This window comes from Typopeltis vanoorti, chromosome 3 (genome assembly GCF_054136105.1).
Source record: "Typopeltis vanoorti isolate ZY-2024b chromosome 3, IOZ_Tvanoo_1.0, whole genome shotgun sequence".
Lineage (NCBI taxonomy): Eukaryota > Metazoa > Arthropoda > Arachnida > Uropygi > Thelyphonidae > Typopeltis > Typopeltis vanoorti.
Genome location: NC_143551.1, coordinates 19360846 through 19376125, shown reverse-complemented (window position 1 = coordinate 19376125; position 15280 = coordinate 19360846). Strand labels below are relative to the sequence as shown.

The 15280-nt window shown below is 35.5% G+C and overlaps 1 protein-coding gene across 1 annotated transcript in view; it reads left to right on the top strand.

Moving 5' to 3' along the window:
• Window positions 1-15280, top strand: part of LOC150107972 (eukaryotic elongation factor 2 kinase-like) — a 314298-nt gene that overhangs the window by 227698 nt on the left and 71320 nt on the right. The window contains exon 8 of the mRNA XM_090415490.1: window positions 8176-8505. Coding sequence (XP_090271616.1) covers window positions 8176-8505 — 330 coding nt within the window. The remainder of the gene's footprint in view (window positions 1-8175; window positions 8506-15280) is intronic.

Below are 15280 nucleotides of genomic sequence, written 5' to 3'. Positions count from 1 at the left end.
CCATATATTCAGGGGGACGGGAACAGAAACGTTTAGAAAAATTGTGGAAGAGAAACTTGGAGAACAATAAGATGGATTTAGGCCCAGCTTGTTCAGTGCTCCATAAACATTAAAGGAGAAATCAAATAGATTAAAAGACCAAAATGAAACACCATGCTGATGAAGATAGAGCATAATGAAGAAAGAGAAGAGGAACAAACTGACAGGACTAATAAAATCAACAAACTGTAATCGATCTGTGAAGTGCATAACATATATTGTACAGCTGTGCAAACTACTGCAAAATGCTGTAATGATGGAAAGACTTCATTCATCCTGCAGTCTGACACCTACTCAAGACTTACAATTGCTGCTTACAGAAAAAAACTGCAAAGAACTTATATGACAGGTTTTTGCATCAGTAGCCAATGCAAAAACCTGACACTGACACTAATTTAATAAATTCTAAATTTATTTATAAAATTTAGAATTTATAAAATTTAATAAATTTTATAAATTCTTTTCAAATACATGGCCAGGTTTACCATTTGGTCTCATGCTATATCCAAACAAATTAAATAAACCAGGATCAGACAACAGTTTTATATTTTTGATTCTGCTGAGGGAACAACAACAAAAAAAAAAAAAGCTTGAAAAAAAAACTCATATCGAGGAGGGTTAGAGTTATTGAATTGCGACAGCCGAAGCAATTCAATAACTAGATAAAATGCTACATTATTCTTAAGAAGTTGGCCTACTCTGTGTTCTGCAGAAATCAAAGAAATTTTGAAAAATTACAGTCTGAACTTCCAATTAACTGTGGGTGTTGAAATGCCAAGTACCTTGGAATTTACTGTCATTTGATGTTTTGGAAAAATAAGCCAAAGTAAGAACAAGTTTTGAGAAATTAAATTATGAACAAAATATTGCATTCGCTGTTCTTAAGGCTGCATACACTATGTAGTGACTGCTTATATAGGACATTATCAGAAAGGCCAAATTTACCATGGTTATTAAATTTAATTTTTTGTTCGTGTTTCTTTTCTCAATAGGAATCAAAACTGCTTTTTTTTTCCTTGATGTTCCAGCTGATATAAGGCAAAGAATAGTGTTACACCTGTTGCATCTACAAGTATTTGTAGAAACTCAGTCAGCAGGAGGAAATTTTTTTCAGAACAAATTTCAGTCTAATATCATGACTCCTCTTTGCCCATGTACTAAGTTCTGGTTGTTTTATGTAGCAGAATACTTTTTACCTACACAAAGAAGGTACAGCTATGTGCTAATCACTGTCACTTCCAATTGCCAACTTTTATATCGAAGCCTTTGAGCATACTTTTGCAGATTCCTTTACTTTAAAACCAAAAGGTCAGCTCAGATATGTTGACAATATTTTCATCACATGGCTACCAAACTTTAGACACCTTCTTCAGTCACCTGAATAAACAACACAAATTTGAAAATGATTGAAACTACTATATTAAGGAACCTCTGACCAAAACCAATAACGTGTGATGAAGCATTAATGATGCATGTGTTTGCACCTTTAAAGTAATAGATGGCATGTAAAGTGCAATTTAACAGAATTAGACAAGTCTTTTTGAGGTAAAGTTATGTTACTAGGCTTCAGGCAAGTTCTGCTGGTAATACTATGAGTTGAACATCTCTAACTATTGTCATTTGTACAGAGGCTGTTCAATAAGTTATAAGACTATATTTATACAGAAAACAGATTACCTTTAATCGTCATCATTTACATGGTCTTTTTCGAAGTAACTACCGTGAGACGCGATGCATTTGTCCCAATGTTGCGTCCACTTCTTAAACACATGTGAAAGTCCGTTTTTTGAGAGTTCTTTCAAAACCGCCTCCACAGCTTTTACACATGCTTTGTTGCTTTCGAAATGGCGGCCTCTTAGTGGTTTCTTGAGCTGAGGAAACAGCCAGAAATCGCACGGTGCGAGATCAGGACTGTATGGAGGGTGAGTTAGGATATCTATGTTGTTCTTCTGCAAAACGTCCACTACACCACCAGCAATATGTGGCCTTGCATTATCATGGTGCAATAAGAAGCCATTCTTCATCAATGGATGCTTCCTTTTGACGTGCTGTACCACTGTCTGTAAAACATCCGCATAGTATGAGCCATTTACAGTATTCCCGGGTTCTACAGCGTGTTGGTAAACAATGCCTTCATAGTCAAAAAACATTATAGTCATAACTTTACCAGCCGATTTTACAGTTTTTGCTTTCTTGAGGGTAGGCAAAAACGGATGCTTCCATTCACTGTTTTGTTTTTTCATTGTAGGGTCATAGTGATACAACCAAGCTTCATCTGCTGTAATGATGCGTTTTAAGAAGTTGTCGCCTTCTTGTTCCAGTCTTTCTTTCCATTCTGTGCACACATCCACTCGATGCTGCATTTGCTCCGGTGTCAAGAGTTTGGGAATCCATCGGGTGCAAACACGTTTCAGTCCCAAATGTTCAGCCATGATTGAGTGAACACTTTCCACAGAAATATTCAGGACAACATGCAGCTGGCGTACTGTAATTCTGTGATCCTCCTTGATGATAATCGCTGCTGTGTTGATCATTGTCTCTGTGATGGATGTTGAAGGTCTTCCCTCGCGTTCAAGATCTTCCACATTTTGCCTTCCTTCCTTAAAAGTTTTATGCCAGCGAAAAACACTTGCCCTCGACATTGCTTCATCGTGGAAAGCTTCGCGTATCATGTTAAAAGTGTCCGATGCCGATTTTTGCAAACGCACACAAAATTTAATCACATAACACTGTTCCAAGGACGCTTCCATTTCGACAACTGGTCGCAGCTTGTAGGCGCACCAAAACAAGCTTGCGTTTAGTCACGTGACACTCTGGCACATCAGCCCGTATACGCCATCCATCAATCTCTTTTGTTCATACAGACGGCAACATTTCTTTATTCCACAGAAATTAATATTGTGATGAGTGGTTTCGCGACAGTAAAATTAGTCTTATTACTTATTGAACAGCCCTCGTATAAAAGAATGATTAGAGACTTAATTCCATTATTGTAACCTACACATAACAAGAATAATAGCAAGTGAGTAGGCATTCTCAGACTGGCTTTTAGAAGAAGGTAGTGGAAGAAGTGATGCATATATAATTCTATTTCTTAATGTTACATGGGGATGAGCACTCGTTTTTTTAAATGATCGAAACTACCATATTAAGAGTGATACCATTAGTGTATGGATTTTCTGAAAATAAGGTTTCGTGTTGCTCCTGATGATACATAATATAAAAATAGCAGAGCTTAGTAGGTAATGGAGCTACCCAACATCTCCAACTAGAGGCTAAGTTAAAAGATTAATATAAAATTTTAATTAATACTGGAAAGTAATTTTAAAGATATATCTCGTTGTATAGTTTTGGAAGGTGAGGATGCAAAAAATATTTGGAGCCAAACTAGGTTTTGCTGACAACATGCAGTAAGAGAATAGTGTTGATAATGATTCATAAATAAGACAAGTAAAACACGAAAATGATGAATAAAATGAACTTGTAAACAAAATTAAGAACATCATACTTGAAAAAAATGAATTTAGTCAGTTTTGATGTATCTGTTCTTGTCACGAATGCCCCAATTGGTATAGCTCCTTTTTTTTCAGAACAAATTTCAGTCTAATATCATGAATCCTCTTTGCCCATGTACTAAGTTCTGCTTGTTTTATGTAGCAGAATACTTTAGGAATCTGCTACATAAAAATTCAAAAACCTACACAAAGAAGGTACAGCTATGTGCTAATCACTGTCACTTCCAATTGCCAACTTTTATATCGAAGCCTTTGAGGATACTTTTGCAGATTCCTTTACTTTAAAACCCCAAGGTCAGCTCAGATATGTTGACAATATTTTCATCACATGGCTACCAAACTTTAGACACCTTCAGTCACCTGAATAAACAACACAAATACATTCAATTCACCACTGAAATTGAATGTCAGAACACACTTTCATTTCTGGATATGCTTGTCACATGTCTTCCTTAGGACATTGTATCTTTCACTGGTATGTGTGGGCAAGCTTACACATACTCGCCAATACACACACACAAACTCTTACCACCACACAACACAAAAGCTGGGTGTCATTATCATTGCTCAGAATCAGAGTAAAAATATTTGCTCTAATGAGTAAGTACTTAAGCATGAATTACAAATTATCAGCAACACTTTTCTGAAAACACAGCAACAGCAAAAATACTATGAACAGAATTCTTCATGAGGGAACCAAAAATAAGGTAGGTTACAAAAAAAAAAAACCCTTAGCCATTCCATATATTAAATACCTCCAGGAAAATTAAAGAACTCTTTCAGTTCTTCCAAAGATCCTCTTCCTCTTCTGGCCTACCCTGGAGTATATCATATTCAATGCACTTGTAACTTGCCTGATATAGGTGCAAATGGATCCACAATTCCTGTCCAGAAAAGGCTCACAAATGGCATGTTAAATTTGATAAATACAGTAAATCTGGCCTTTCTGATCATGCCCTGAATATCTACATGGAATAGATTGGAAAGGTAGCTATTCGTTACATCACACCAAAATCCGGTATGAGTGCAAATTTAAGAAAGCTTGTGAAATTTGAATCAACCACCATGATCTCAACAGTATGATAGCCTAAAAAATTCAAGTACAGTTGGGTCTCTTTTTATGCGGTAGATACATTCCACAGAAAATCGCATGTAAAAAATGCACAAAAACGACCTAACTTAAGTTGAAAAATTAGGGATACGGTCCGTAATTTTCTAAAACCGCATAAAACCAAAGCAATGAATAAAAACCAACTTAAAATTGCATAAAAAAGTTTATAAAAATTCAGGAAAATAAGAATGCCTAAGTTTATTTTAAAGCTTTATTCATTTAATTTTATTGATAAGTAACTTTTTTTTTTTACATTTTTTCATCAGAATTATTGTCGCTATTAGACAATATTCAGCAACATTTGCGAACTGATGCGAAATCACTTTCATCACCAGAAGAGATAGTCAGTGCATCAGATCTGTATGGTAAAGGCAATGGTTCTTCACAAACAGAATTAGCTTCACCTTCATTCTGTGCTGATTTATTTCTTCTGATAATGTGATCAGTAATTAAACTTTGTGATGATGATTATACTAAGTTTTTATACAGCTCGCAATATCCAGACATACAGTTCTTCAGCTCATGTTGGAATTTAAAGGTTCGTTCAGAATTTGTGTCATTAACAAGAAAACGATTTTCCAATTTATTGCACAGTTCAAGACCTTCCTGAATTATATTTGCAGTGAGGAGGAAAGGTTTTTCTTCTGCTTCACTATCATTTTCTGGATCTTTGACGATATCTAAAGTTAATCGATATCCACTAATATCGTCATCACTCAAGGCATTATCCACAAGCAATTCGTCTACATCATTCTGGCTAAACATATCAAAACCTTCACCACTAATTTCATGTGTGCCAAAGTAATGATTTCAGCTGATAATGTAGATGTTTGAATGGTTGCACTGTTTGTAACACATCCAGGCCAAGCTGCTTTCCAGCAAGCATTTAAAGTTTGTAGTCTTATTTCAGTGATAGCAGATGCAACATGATTTAAGCAGTCCAAAATAGAAAATTTTTCCAAATCTCAGTTACTGTTAATGATTCATTTTGTACTTTATCCAATATAAATTGAAAAGTGTGCTAAACGTAATATTTTTGAAAAGTAGCAATTATTCCTGGATCTAATGGCTGAATAATGCTTGTTGTATTAGGTGGAAAAAACACTACCTACACATTTGGATGTTCTAAATGCAGATGACTTAGTGCATTGCCAACAATTAATAAAACTTGAAAATCGAGAGCTTTTTGTTTCATGTATATTTCCACTTCTGGTACAAAGCAATTATTGAACCATTCAGTAAATACAGCAGTTGTTACCCAGGCCTTTGTATTAGCCATCCAATGTACCAGCAGCTGTTTTAGATCTTTGCCTTTTAGAGCACGTAGTAAATCGATCTCTTAGAGATCGATTTACTAGGAGGGGATTTCGATATTCGATCCCCTGATGCATTGCTACAAAGTAACAACATTACTCAATCTTTGCTTGCTTAAAACCCACTTGCTTTTTTCTCAGACTTTGTGATGTAAGTTCGACTAGGCATTTCTTCCAAAACAATCCTGTTTCGTCAGCATTAAACACTCGATCAGGGCGATATCCACCATCTTCAATAATTTTGGCTAACTTCTCTTGAAACTTTTTGGCTGGTTTGTGATCTGCTGCTGCATCCTCTCCTGTAATCTTCAGGTTATGAAGTGCATTCCTTTTTAAAAACCACTATCCTTCATAATGCGATCCATATAGATAATAAATGACAGAGAGGATAATGTACATCCTTGTCTGACACCAGATTCAACATAAAAACCATCTTCTTGTACTGCCTTCAATTCTGACTGCTGACTTACACTCTAATAAAGACTGTATTTCTTGATATAATGCTCCATTGACACCATGCAACTGTAGCATTTTGAATAGTTTTTCTCTTGGCACCTTGTCATATGCCTTTTCCAGATCTACAAAACTTAAATACAGATCTTTGTTACATTCCCATGATTTCTCAACTATTTTTTTTTCGTAACATGAAAATTTGGTCTTGACAGCCTCTATTTGACCTGAATCCACTTGTTCTTCACCAAGCTTTTCTTCTGCAATCCTTCTCAATTGTTTCTCAAGTATACTTGCATAAATCTTACCAGGAACACTCAGTAGGAAAATACCTCTGTAATTCTCACATTCAGTTTTATTTCCCTTTTTATATATGGGTAGTATGAGAGCTCTACTTCAATCATCGGGAATTCGTCTCTGTGTCCAGGCCTTCTGAACTATGCAGTGCAGCCACTGTAAGCTTTTATACCACCATATTCGACAATTTCTGGTTGAAAACCAACTCTACTATACGGAAGCGAAACATGGACCATGAAAAGGAAAGATGAAAAACGAATTCAAACAGCAGAAATGAAGTTCCTCAGAAAAACAGCTGGATATACCAAGTGGGACCACAAAACAAATGAAGAAATCTTACAATCCCTAAAAATCAAACCAATTAATTACTACATAAGACAGTATAAACAAAAATGGCTACAACATTTAAATCGAATGGACAACAGCAGACTACCAAAAATATTATACAGATACAAAATAAGTGGAAAAAGAAGAATCGGAAGACCAAGAAAGAGATGGCATGAGACCGGAACAGGCCACATGGGCTATATTCCATGTTAGGAAGAAGAAGAAGAAGTATGGATATGTATTCCTGTCTGCATCAGTGTTACGTGTTTTTTAGCAGTGTGCTATCATTGCTTGTTTCATTTAGCAATTTTTCAAAGTAATTACTCTATACTTCAAGGATATCTTTTTCTCTAGTTTTCATGTCACCTTTATCATCTCTAATTTCTTTTCAGCACCCTCTCCTACATTTCTGAGCTTCTTCAACAACCTTCAGAATATCTTGCCACCTTCTTGATATTTATTTTCTATGTTCTTACCAAAGTCTTCCCATGATTTTTGTTTAGCTAGTTTTACGTAGTGTTTAGCTTTCTTACATTTGTCTCTGTATTCTCTAAGAGCACAAGCTGACTTATTTGCCAGGAACTTTTGATATGTTTTCTTCTTTTCCTTCACTGCCTCTTTAACTTCCTGTGTTCACCATGGGGCTCTGATTTTTCTATCCTTGCAGACAACCTCACTGCATGGAGAATCCACATAGTGTGGATCCCGCATGTGGTGATTTCACAAGATTCCGCACTATGTGGAATCTTGTACAATGCTTTTGCCAAGCCTAGCAATATCACTGAGTAGCCATTTCCCTTATCCAACTCTATTGTCATTTTATTATAAAAAATAAGCAAATTACTAAGGCAAGACTTGCCCTTCACAGAACCATGTTGTCCCTTATAGAGTATCATATTTTTATCTACTCAGTCTTAAATTCATCTTTCACCCATTTCTCCAATACTTTAATCACCACTCCTGGGATGCTAATTGAACTGTAATTTGCTACTATATAATGATAACATTTTGTTTTTTATAAAAACTCAGACGAACCAGTTTAATTGAACTTATTTTTATTATTTAGTGATATTAAAATACCGTGAATCATTGAAATGATATTATCCGTATTATTTTTTCACAGTCATCATGTAAGACTGTTATCCGTGGTACTGAAGAACTCTGTGTCTCTCCATCAGAATATGAAAGAACCCATCTTGGTGAATTTCTCCGGTCACGCTGCTCATCATGTGGAAGCCGTTCACTTCCTGATAGCATTTGTAGTAATAGTTCTCAAAATTCAGTTACCTACAAAGAACAGTTAAGTAGAGATAGTGGATGTGTGACTGATGAACCTTTTCTTACGGAAGAGGAAGAAGCTATCTCTAATAATGTTACTACACAGATGATGTCACAGGAAAGGAAAAGAAGAATTCGATATGAATCAGAAAGTAGTTTTTCTCTAATAGGAAATGTAAGTATTAATTTATCATCTGTTGATATTTACCTCCAAGGGATGTTCAGAACAAGTGTTAATACTTCATAATTCATTTGACGATATTACTAGCTTCCTATCAGCAGTTTTCTTCCAAATTAATCTGTTAATTGAGAGGTCCCTAATATTCTTGATCTTGAAGACTTCAGTCTTCAAACTTACCAGTCAATCCACCTAGTCTTTATCCTTCTGAAACTTTTCCCGACATCAGATAAATGTTATGCTAACCTTGGCATTGGATTGCAGAAAATTGGTGAGGCTAGGTATTTGGAGATGATTGTGTATAGAGTTCAGAGGACATATTGCAAAAGTTGGCAGAATAGATCAAAGAATTACTTGGATGTTGAAGAACACATTGACATGTAAAGATAGACTCATCTTGACTATTATGCACAGATTTGGTTACCTAGGTTTCTTGGGTATCAGGAGGTGACAGAGACGATTCAGCGAGTTAATAAGCTGGTGACAAGTTTGTGAAATGCTCCGTGAAGCATAAAGTTGTGTAGGTTGCAGAGTTTAGGTCATAGGTAGAAGGGAGGAGACATGATTAAAACTTATTAGTTACTCAAGAGATTCTATAAGATTAATACAAAAAATTTTTCAATACATGACAAGTAGAGAGAGAGAGAGAGAGAGAGAGAGAGAGAGAGAGAGAGAACAAGGGTTCACTTCTGGAAGTTGTGTAAAAGTGTGCAGACTAGATTTTTTCTTGAAGAGTAGTGAACGATGGAAATGGATTGCCAAATGTAGTTGTCAGTACTCCAACAGTGAATGCTTTTACAGAGAGAGAGAGAGGTAAGTATTGTAAGAATAATGGTTAGGATGCAGTCCTAACTGTTCTATTAATAATAACCTTAATTTTTCCCATTATGTTTAGAAATGGTTTTCAAAAGTTATCAAATGTTAGTAGGTATCTACATAGATGTTGAGCAAATGAGAATGGACTGGCAGGCAGGGATTTACTTGACCAATTCTTCAATGATGAGGTAACGGTGTTGAGCCAGTCACTAAATATATTTCTGAACATCAGTCTTTTACTGAATCAAGAAATTCAAAAAAACATAACAAATCTGCCTTTGCCAAACATGGATTATAAATACTAGCTACAGAATTGTCAAGATGATGCTAAATTATTGCATAGGTGCTCCTGCAAATTTGAACATCTTTTCATTTTTTTAAAGAAAGTGATAAGGTCTTTCATCACGATCCAAATCTCTTGGTAACAGTTATTTATGCCTGAAATTTGAGATATTGTTTTTGGTAATTATATTGTTAGGTTTTTTTTTAAGTTGCGCATCTGTTTTAGATACTAATAGTATTATATTTTACTTCCAAGTACATATGAAAAAAAAAAAAAAATGATGCCACTCTCTGTGCACATAATTGTTGCAGTTTGAATTTCCTTGCTCATAGTGGTTTAAGATACTTAAACTGAAATATTTGTATAATTTAGAATAACTACCCACCTTTTTATATGCATATTTTTATGTATCTTATGGAATTAATCTTATCCATATTCATCCATTTCTGATTCTCTCCTTAACCAATTTTTTTAATACTTTTACCATTGCATCATGGTTAAAGTATTAAACTGTTGAGCTAGATCAGTATCTCAAGTATCTGAATTACTACATCTGTCATTAAGCCTCCTTTATATAACAGAATTATCTAGTCCTCTTTCCTCTCTCCATTCCTTGTGAGTGACATCATTTTCACAAGTTCTTATGTAGTACACCACTCCAGTTTATCATAATCTCACTAACCAAAGTAACCATTTACTTCCAAATGGAGAGAGTGAACATACAGTCCTGATCTGAAAAGTGACTAACCATATACAATTTTTTGTGAAACCACAAAGTTTAGTGACTTTTCAGAACTCTATGTTTGCTCTCTCACCATTTGGGAATAAGTGGTTATTTTGGTTATAGGTAAATTATATAATTCTCTCAACAGATTTCATCATCATCAAATTCCTGCCATGTACCCTCAAGGGGTGTACAGGATATGATAGTACTACATGAAAACAATTACATCATTATTAATTTCCTAGCTATAATTTTCCTCCAAATCAGTCTGTTACTTGTCAAGACTCCAACATTATCAGATCCTATATTTCTATCGTCTAAGGCACTTTGTACAGTATCAATCCACCTATATCTTGGTCTTCCTCGGGGTCATTTTGCTGCCAACCTGGCAGTGAACACTTGTTTTGCTAATCTTTCTTCGCCCATTCTGTTTAAGTGACCATACCACCTGAGATTAGCTCTGCTAACGCATTCCTGGATGCTGACAGTGTCAAGTTCTTTCCTAATATCCTCGTTTTTAATATGATATTGCCATTGATGCCATCTGTTCACGCCTATAATGTTTCTCAGGACTCTCATATCTGTGGTCTCTAGTCTTTAGTCAAGTGTTTTACTTCTGACCCAGCTCTCAGATCCATAAGTTAAAACTGGTTTGAACACTGTCTTGTATACAGCTAATTTAGTGTTCCGACTAATTTCTCTCTTATTCCATATGAATTTATTCAGTTGACTTCCCACCATACCAGCTTTGCTGACTCTGTTGTCTATTTCTATATTTAATTTACCATATTCAGTAAAAATCGTGCCTAAATAGCTGAAATGTTTTACTTGTTCCACAGGTTCTCCATTCACAACACAGTTGATATTTTCAATGATTCTGCCTATTTTCATTGTCTTTGTCTTTTTATTGCTGACCTTCATACCATATCTATTACAACAGCTATTCAATTTAGTCAGAGAATCTTGCAGACTTGTAGCGGATTTATTTAGAAGTATAACATCATCCACATAAAGCAAAGAGCTGACATTAACATCTCCAATTTTGATATCATGTTTAATACCACTTTCCTTCATAATGTGATCCATATAGATAATGAATAACAGTGGGGATAATGTACATCCTTGTCTCACACCAGATTTAACATTAAACCATCTTTCTGTACTTCCTTCAATTCTAACTGCTGACTTACAACTCAAATAAAGACTAAGTATTGCTTGATGTAATGCACCTTGTCATATGCCTTTTTCAGATTGACAAAACTTAAATACAGATCTTTGTTATATTCCCATGCTTTCTCGACTATTTGTCGTAAAGTGAAGATCTGATCCTGACAGCCTCTATTTGGCCTGAATCCAGCTTGTTCTTCACCAAGCTTTTCTTCCACAATTCTTCTCAACCGTTTCTCAAGTATACTTTCATAGATCTTGCCAGGAACACTCAGTAGAGAAATACTTCTGTAATTATCACATGCAGTTTCTTTTCCCTTTTTATATATGGGTACTATGAGAGCTCTACTCCAATCATTGGGAATTCATCCCTCTGTCCAGGATTTCTGAACTATACAGTGCAGCCACTGTAAGACTCTTATACCACCATACTTCAGCATTTCTGGTTGAATATCATGTACTCCTGCTGCCTTTCCACATTTCAAGCCTTTGATGACTTTTTTTACTTCAAGTATGGATATGTATCCCTGACTGCATGCTTGGTCAGTGTTTTTTACCACTGTGCTGTCATCACTGCTTGTTTCATTTAGCAGTTTTTCAAAGTAATTATTCCATACTTCAAGGATATCTTTTTCTCCCGTTTTCATGTCACCTTTATCATCTCTAACTCCTTTTACAGCACTTTTTCCTCCATTCCTAAGCTTCTTCAATAATCTCCAGAATATTTTGCCACCTTTTTGATATTTATTTTCTATATTCTTGCCAAAGTCCTCCCATGACTTTTGTTTAGCTAGTTTTATACAGTGTTTAGCATTCTTGCATTTGTCTCTATATTCTCTAAGAGCACAAGCTGACTTATTTGACAGGAACTTTTGATATGCTTTCTTCTTTCCCTTCACTGCCTCTTTAACTTCTTGTGTCCACCAGGGAGTTCTGATTTTTTTATCCTTACAGACAACCTCACCACATGCCTCTCTGGCAGAATCAATCAGTGTTTTCTTCAAGGCTTGCCACTGAATCTCCAAGGTTTGATTCCTGTTCTCAAACTCTTTCATTTTTTCTTCAATAATCTTTGTGTATTTTAGTCTACAGTTCACATCTGAGAGCTACTCAACTTTTATTCGCTTTAAAACTTTCTTACGTGTTTTTTTTTTTTCAAAATGAAATTCAATTTTATCTTGCTCAAGACTAAATAGTGATCACTTCCAATTTCAAATCCTCTGTACACTCTGGTGTCCTGCATCAGGGAGAAAACATCACTATCAACAATAACATAGTCAATGAGACTTTTCTTATTCCTAGCCTCTTCTCTCCATGTGAATTTGTGCACATTTTTATGTTGGAACATGGTGTTAGTAATAACCAGTCCATGTCCTGAGCAGAAATCCAACAGATATTTGCCCTTATTATTAGTTTTGCTCTTTTCTCCAAATTTTCCCAAAATATTTTTGTATGTCTCACAATAATTTCCTATTCTGCTATTTAGATCCCCCAACAAGGACCATCTTTTCCTTTTTCATTGTGTCAGTTGCTTTTTCTAAAGCCTCAAAAAATTCCTCCACTTCTACCTTAGTAGAACCTTCTGTGGGACCATAGGCACAAATAAATCTCATTGTCCAGTTCCCCATTCTCATATTTGCCCACATTACTCTACTTGAGACTGAGCATTCGAGAAGATTAGCCTCGTATTTTGTGTTGAATACTATGGCTTCTCCTTCTTTTCCTTGATTGTCATTGCATGAATATAACATTTTGTATTTATTACTCAGAAAGATCTCACCAGTTTTGGTCTTTTTTGTTTCAGTCACCCCTATTATGTCGATCTGGTACTTATCTAATTCCTCAGCTAGCTCCATTTCTTTGCCATTCAGGCTTCTTACGTTGTTAGTACCAATCTTTAACTCTGGTGATGTTGAGTTGGGGTTTGTTTTCAGATTTGTTCCAGTAGCTGACTTTTCACTGTTCGCTCTGGTTCCCTGGTGAAAACAACGGGGGCCTTGTTTAACCGGGCGACGCCCCAGCCGGCATGAAATTTTGTCATGTTCTACCATCATTTTTTATTTTGGTTTAACCAATAAGAATACAATTTGGTCGGCTAAATCCCAAATTGCAAGCCCATCCTTGTTTGTTCAGTATCCAAGTAGATACCCAACAGCGTGCACCACGAGAAGGTGAGGATTGGATATTAAGTCAGAAACCCTGGTCGGTTCTCCGCATTCCTTTAAAGGCTATGTGGAGGTCTCCTCTCAGTTATACAGCTTTGACCCTTAGCAACCTCAAATCCTAGTTTTCCTCCATCTTATGCTGTTTAGGTAATTATCTCTTGGTAGCTTCCTTTCTTCCTTCTAGCCAATGTCCCTATAGTTGAAGTCCCCATTAGGATTATTCATCTTGTACTAATTTAACTAATTGCTGACATCTATCTCTGTTTTTGAACTCCCTAACCTATATTAGTGACCATTTGTTATCATCCATCAAATTCACTCCATCTAAAAATTGCACATCATTCCTCTTACACAACATATATATTGGCTCATTTGCAATCATGGCTCCTCTTCTTAATTTGGTCCTATCATACTTTGAGAATAGACGTGGACTCTACTCTCGCATTCTTATTTTTAACCTTCCAGTAACTTTCATATCACATTCCAAAAATTTCACCCTTCAAATCATTCGTACCTACTAAAATTAATTCTTTCTCTCTTTGCATTCTGACTGCATCACTAACACCTTTAACCTTCATACCAAAAAGCATAATTTCATTCCACACATCCCTGCTCATGGAATCACTATAAGTTGTTGTTTCTCTGCACTCCCTTTTTGGTTCATAATGCTTTACTTACTCTTCCCTCTCATTCCTTTCTTACTTTTCTCTTCTATAGCACTTGTCATATGCTTTTCCAGCTGCTGTAGCCCATATTTTGTCTTATGAAGGACTGCATAAGCATGCTATTTCTCTTGTTATGGTGACATTGCTGTTCTTGTCTTTCACTACTCTTTCATGTCATATTTAGTCTAATTCACACTTGTTATTCTCTTAATTTTCATGATTCATTATTCTCATTCCTATGAAGAGTTGTTAGTCTCTTTGTTTTCTTCCACATTTAATATTTCTGCACTTTATTTTTATTTTTTTCACAAACATTCTCCACACTGCTTTCTTGCTTTTGTCACAACTTCTGGCAATTACTTTCATAACACTTCCTACACACATACACATTGCATCTCTAAAAGCCCCTCATGTTTCATGATGCCTTTCCTAAATTTTGTGAGTTTGGGGTGTTTCACTAGCCAACTTTTCCGTAGTCACCATGGTTCCCTGACAAAAACAGTGTGGAGAAGCTTGTAAACCAGGTGATGTCCCAGCCAACATGAGATTTCATAATTTTGTACCATCATATGGAGTGTCATGAGTGAACGTAATGGTATATTTGAGCTGTGTTAAGAAAAGTAATTTTTTAATTGGTACATAGTATGACTTTTTAACATATAATTAAAATTTTTTTTTTATGCTGGATACAAGTGTCCTTCGGTAGTGTTTGTTGTTGGAATTTTGTTTATTTGTGTTTTTGCTTCTTATTTATTCCTGCGGCATTTTCTGCTTTCTGAAAATGGCATCCATAAAGAAGCACACATCGATGCCATGGAAAGCTTTGCCATGAAGATTGAGTTCTGCCCTGGATTTTTCCCAGTAGATGCATTGCAAAAATGAAAAATGTGAAAGATTTGAGGACTGTGAGATTAAACAGAAATAAGGAAAACTTTAATGTAAATTAAAGTTT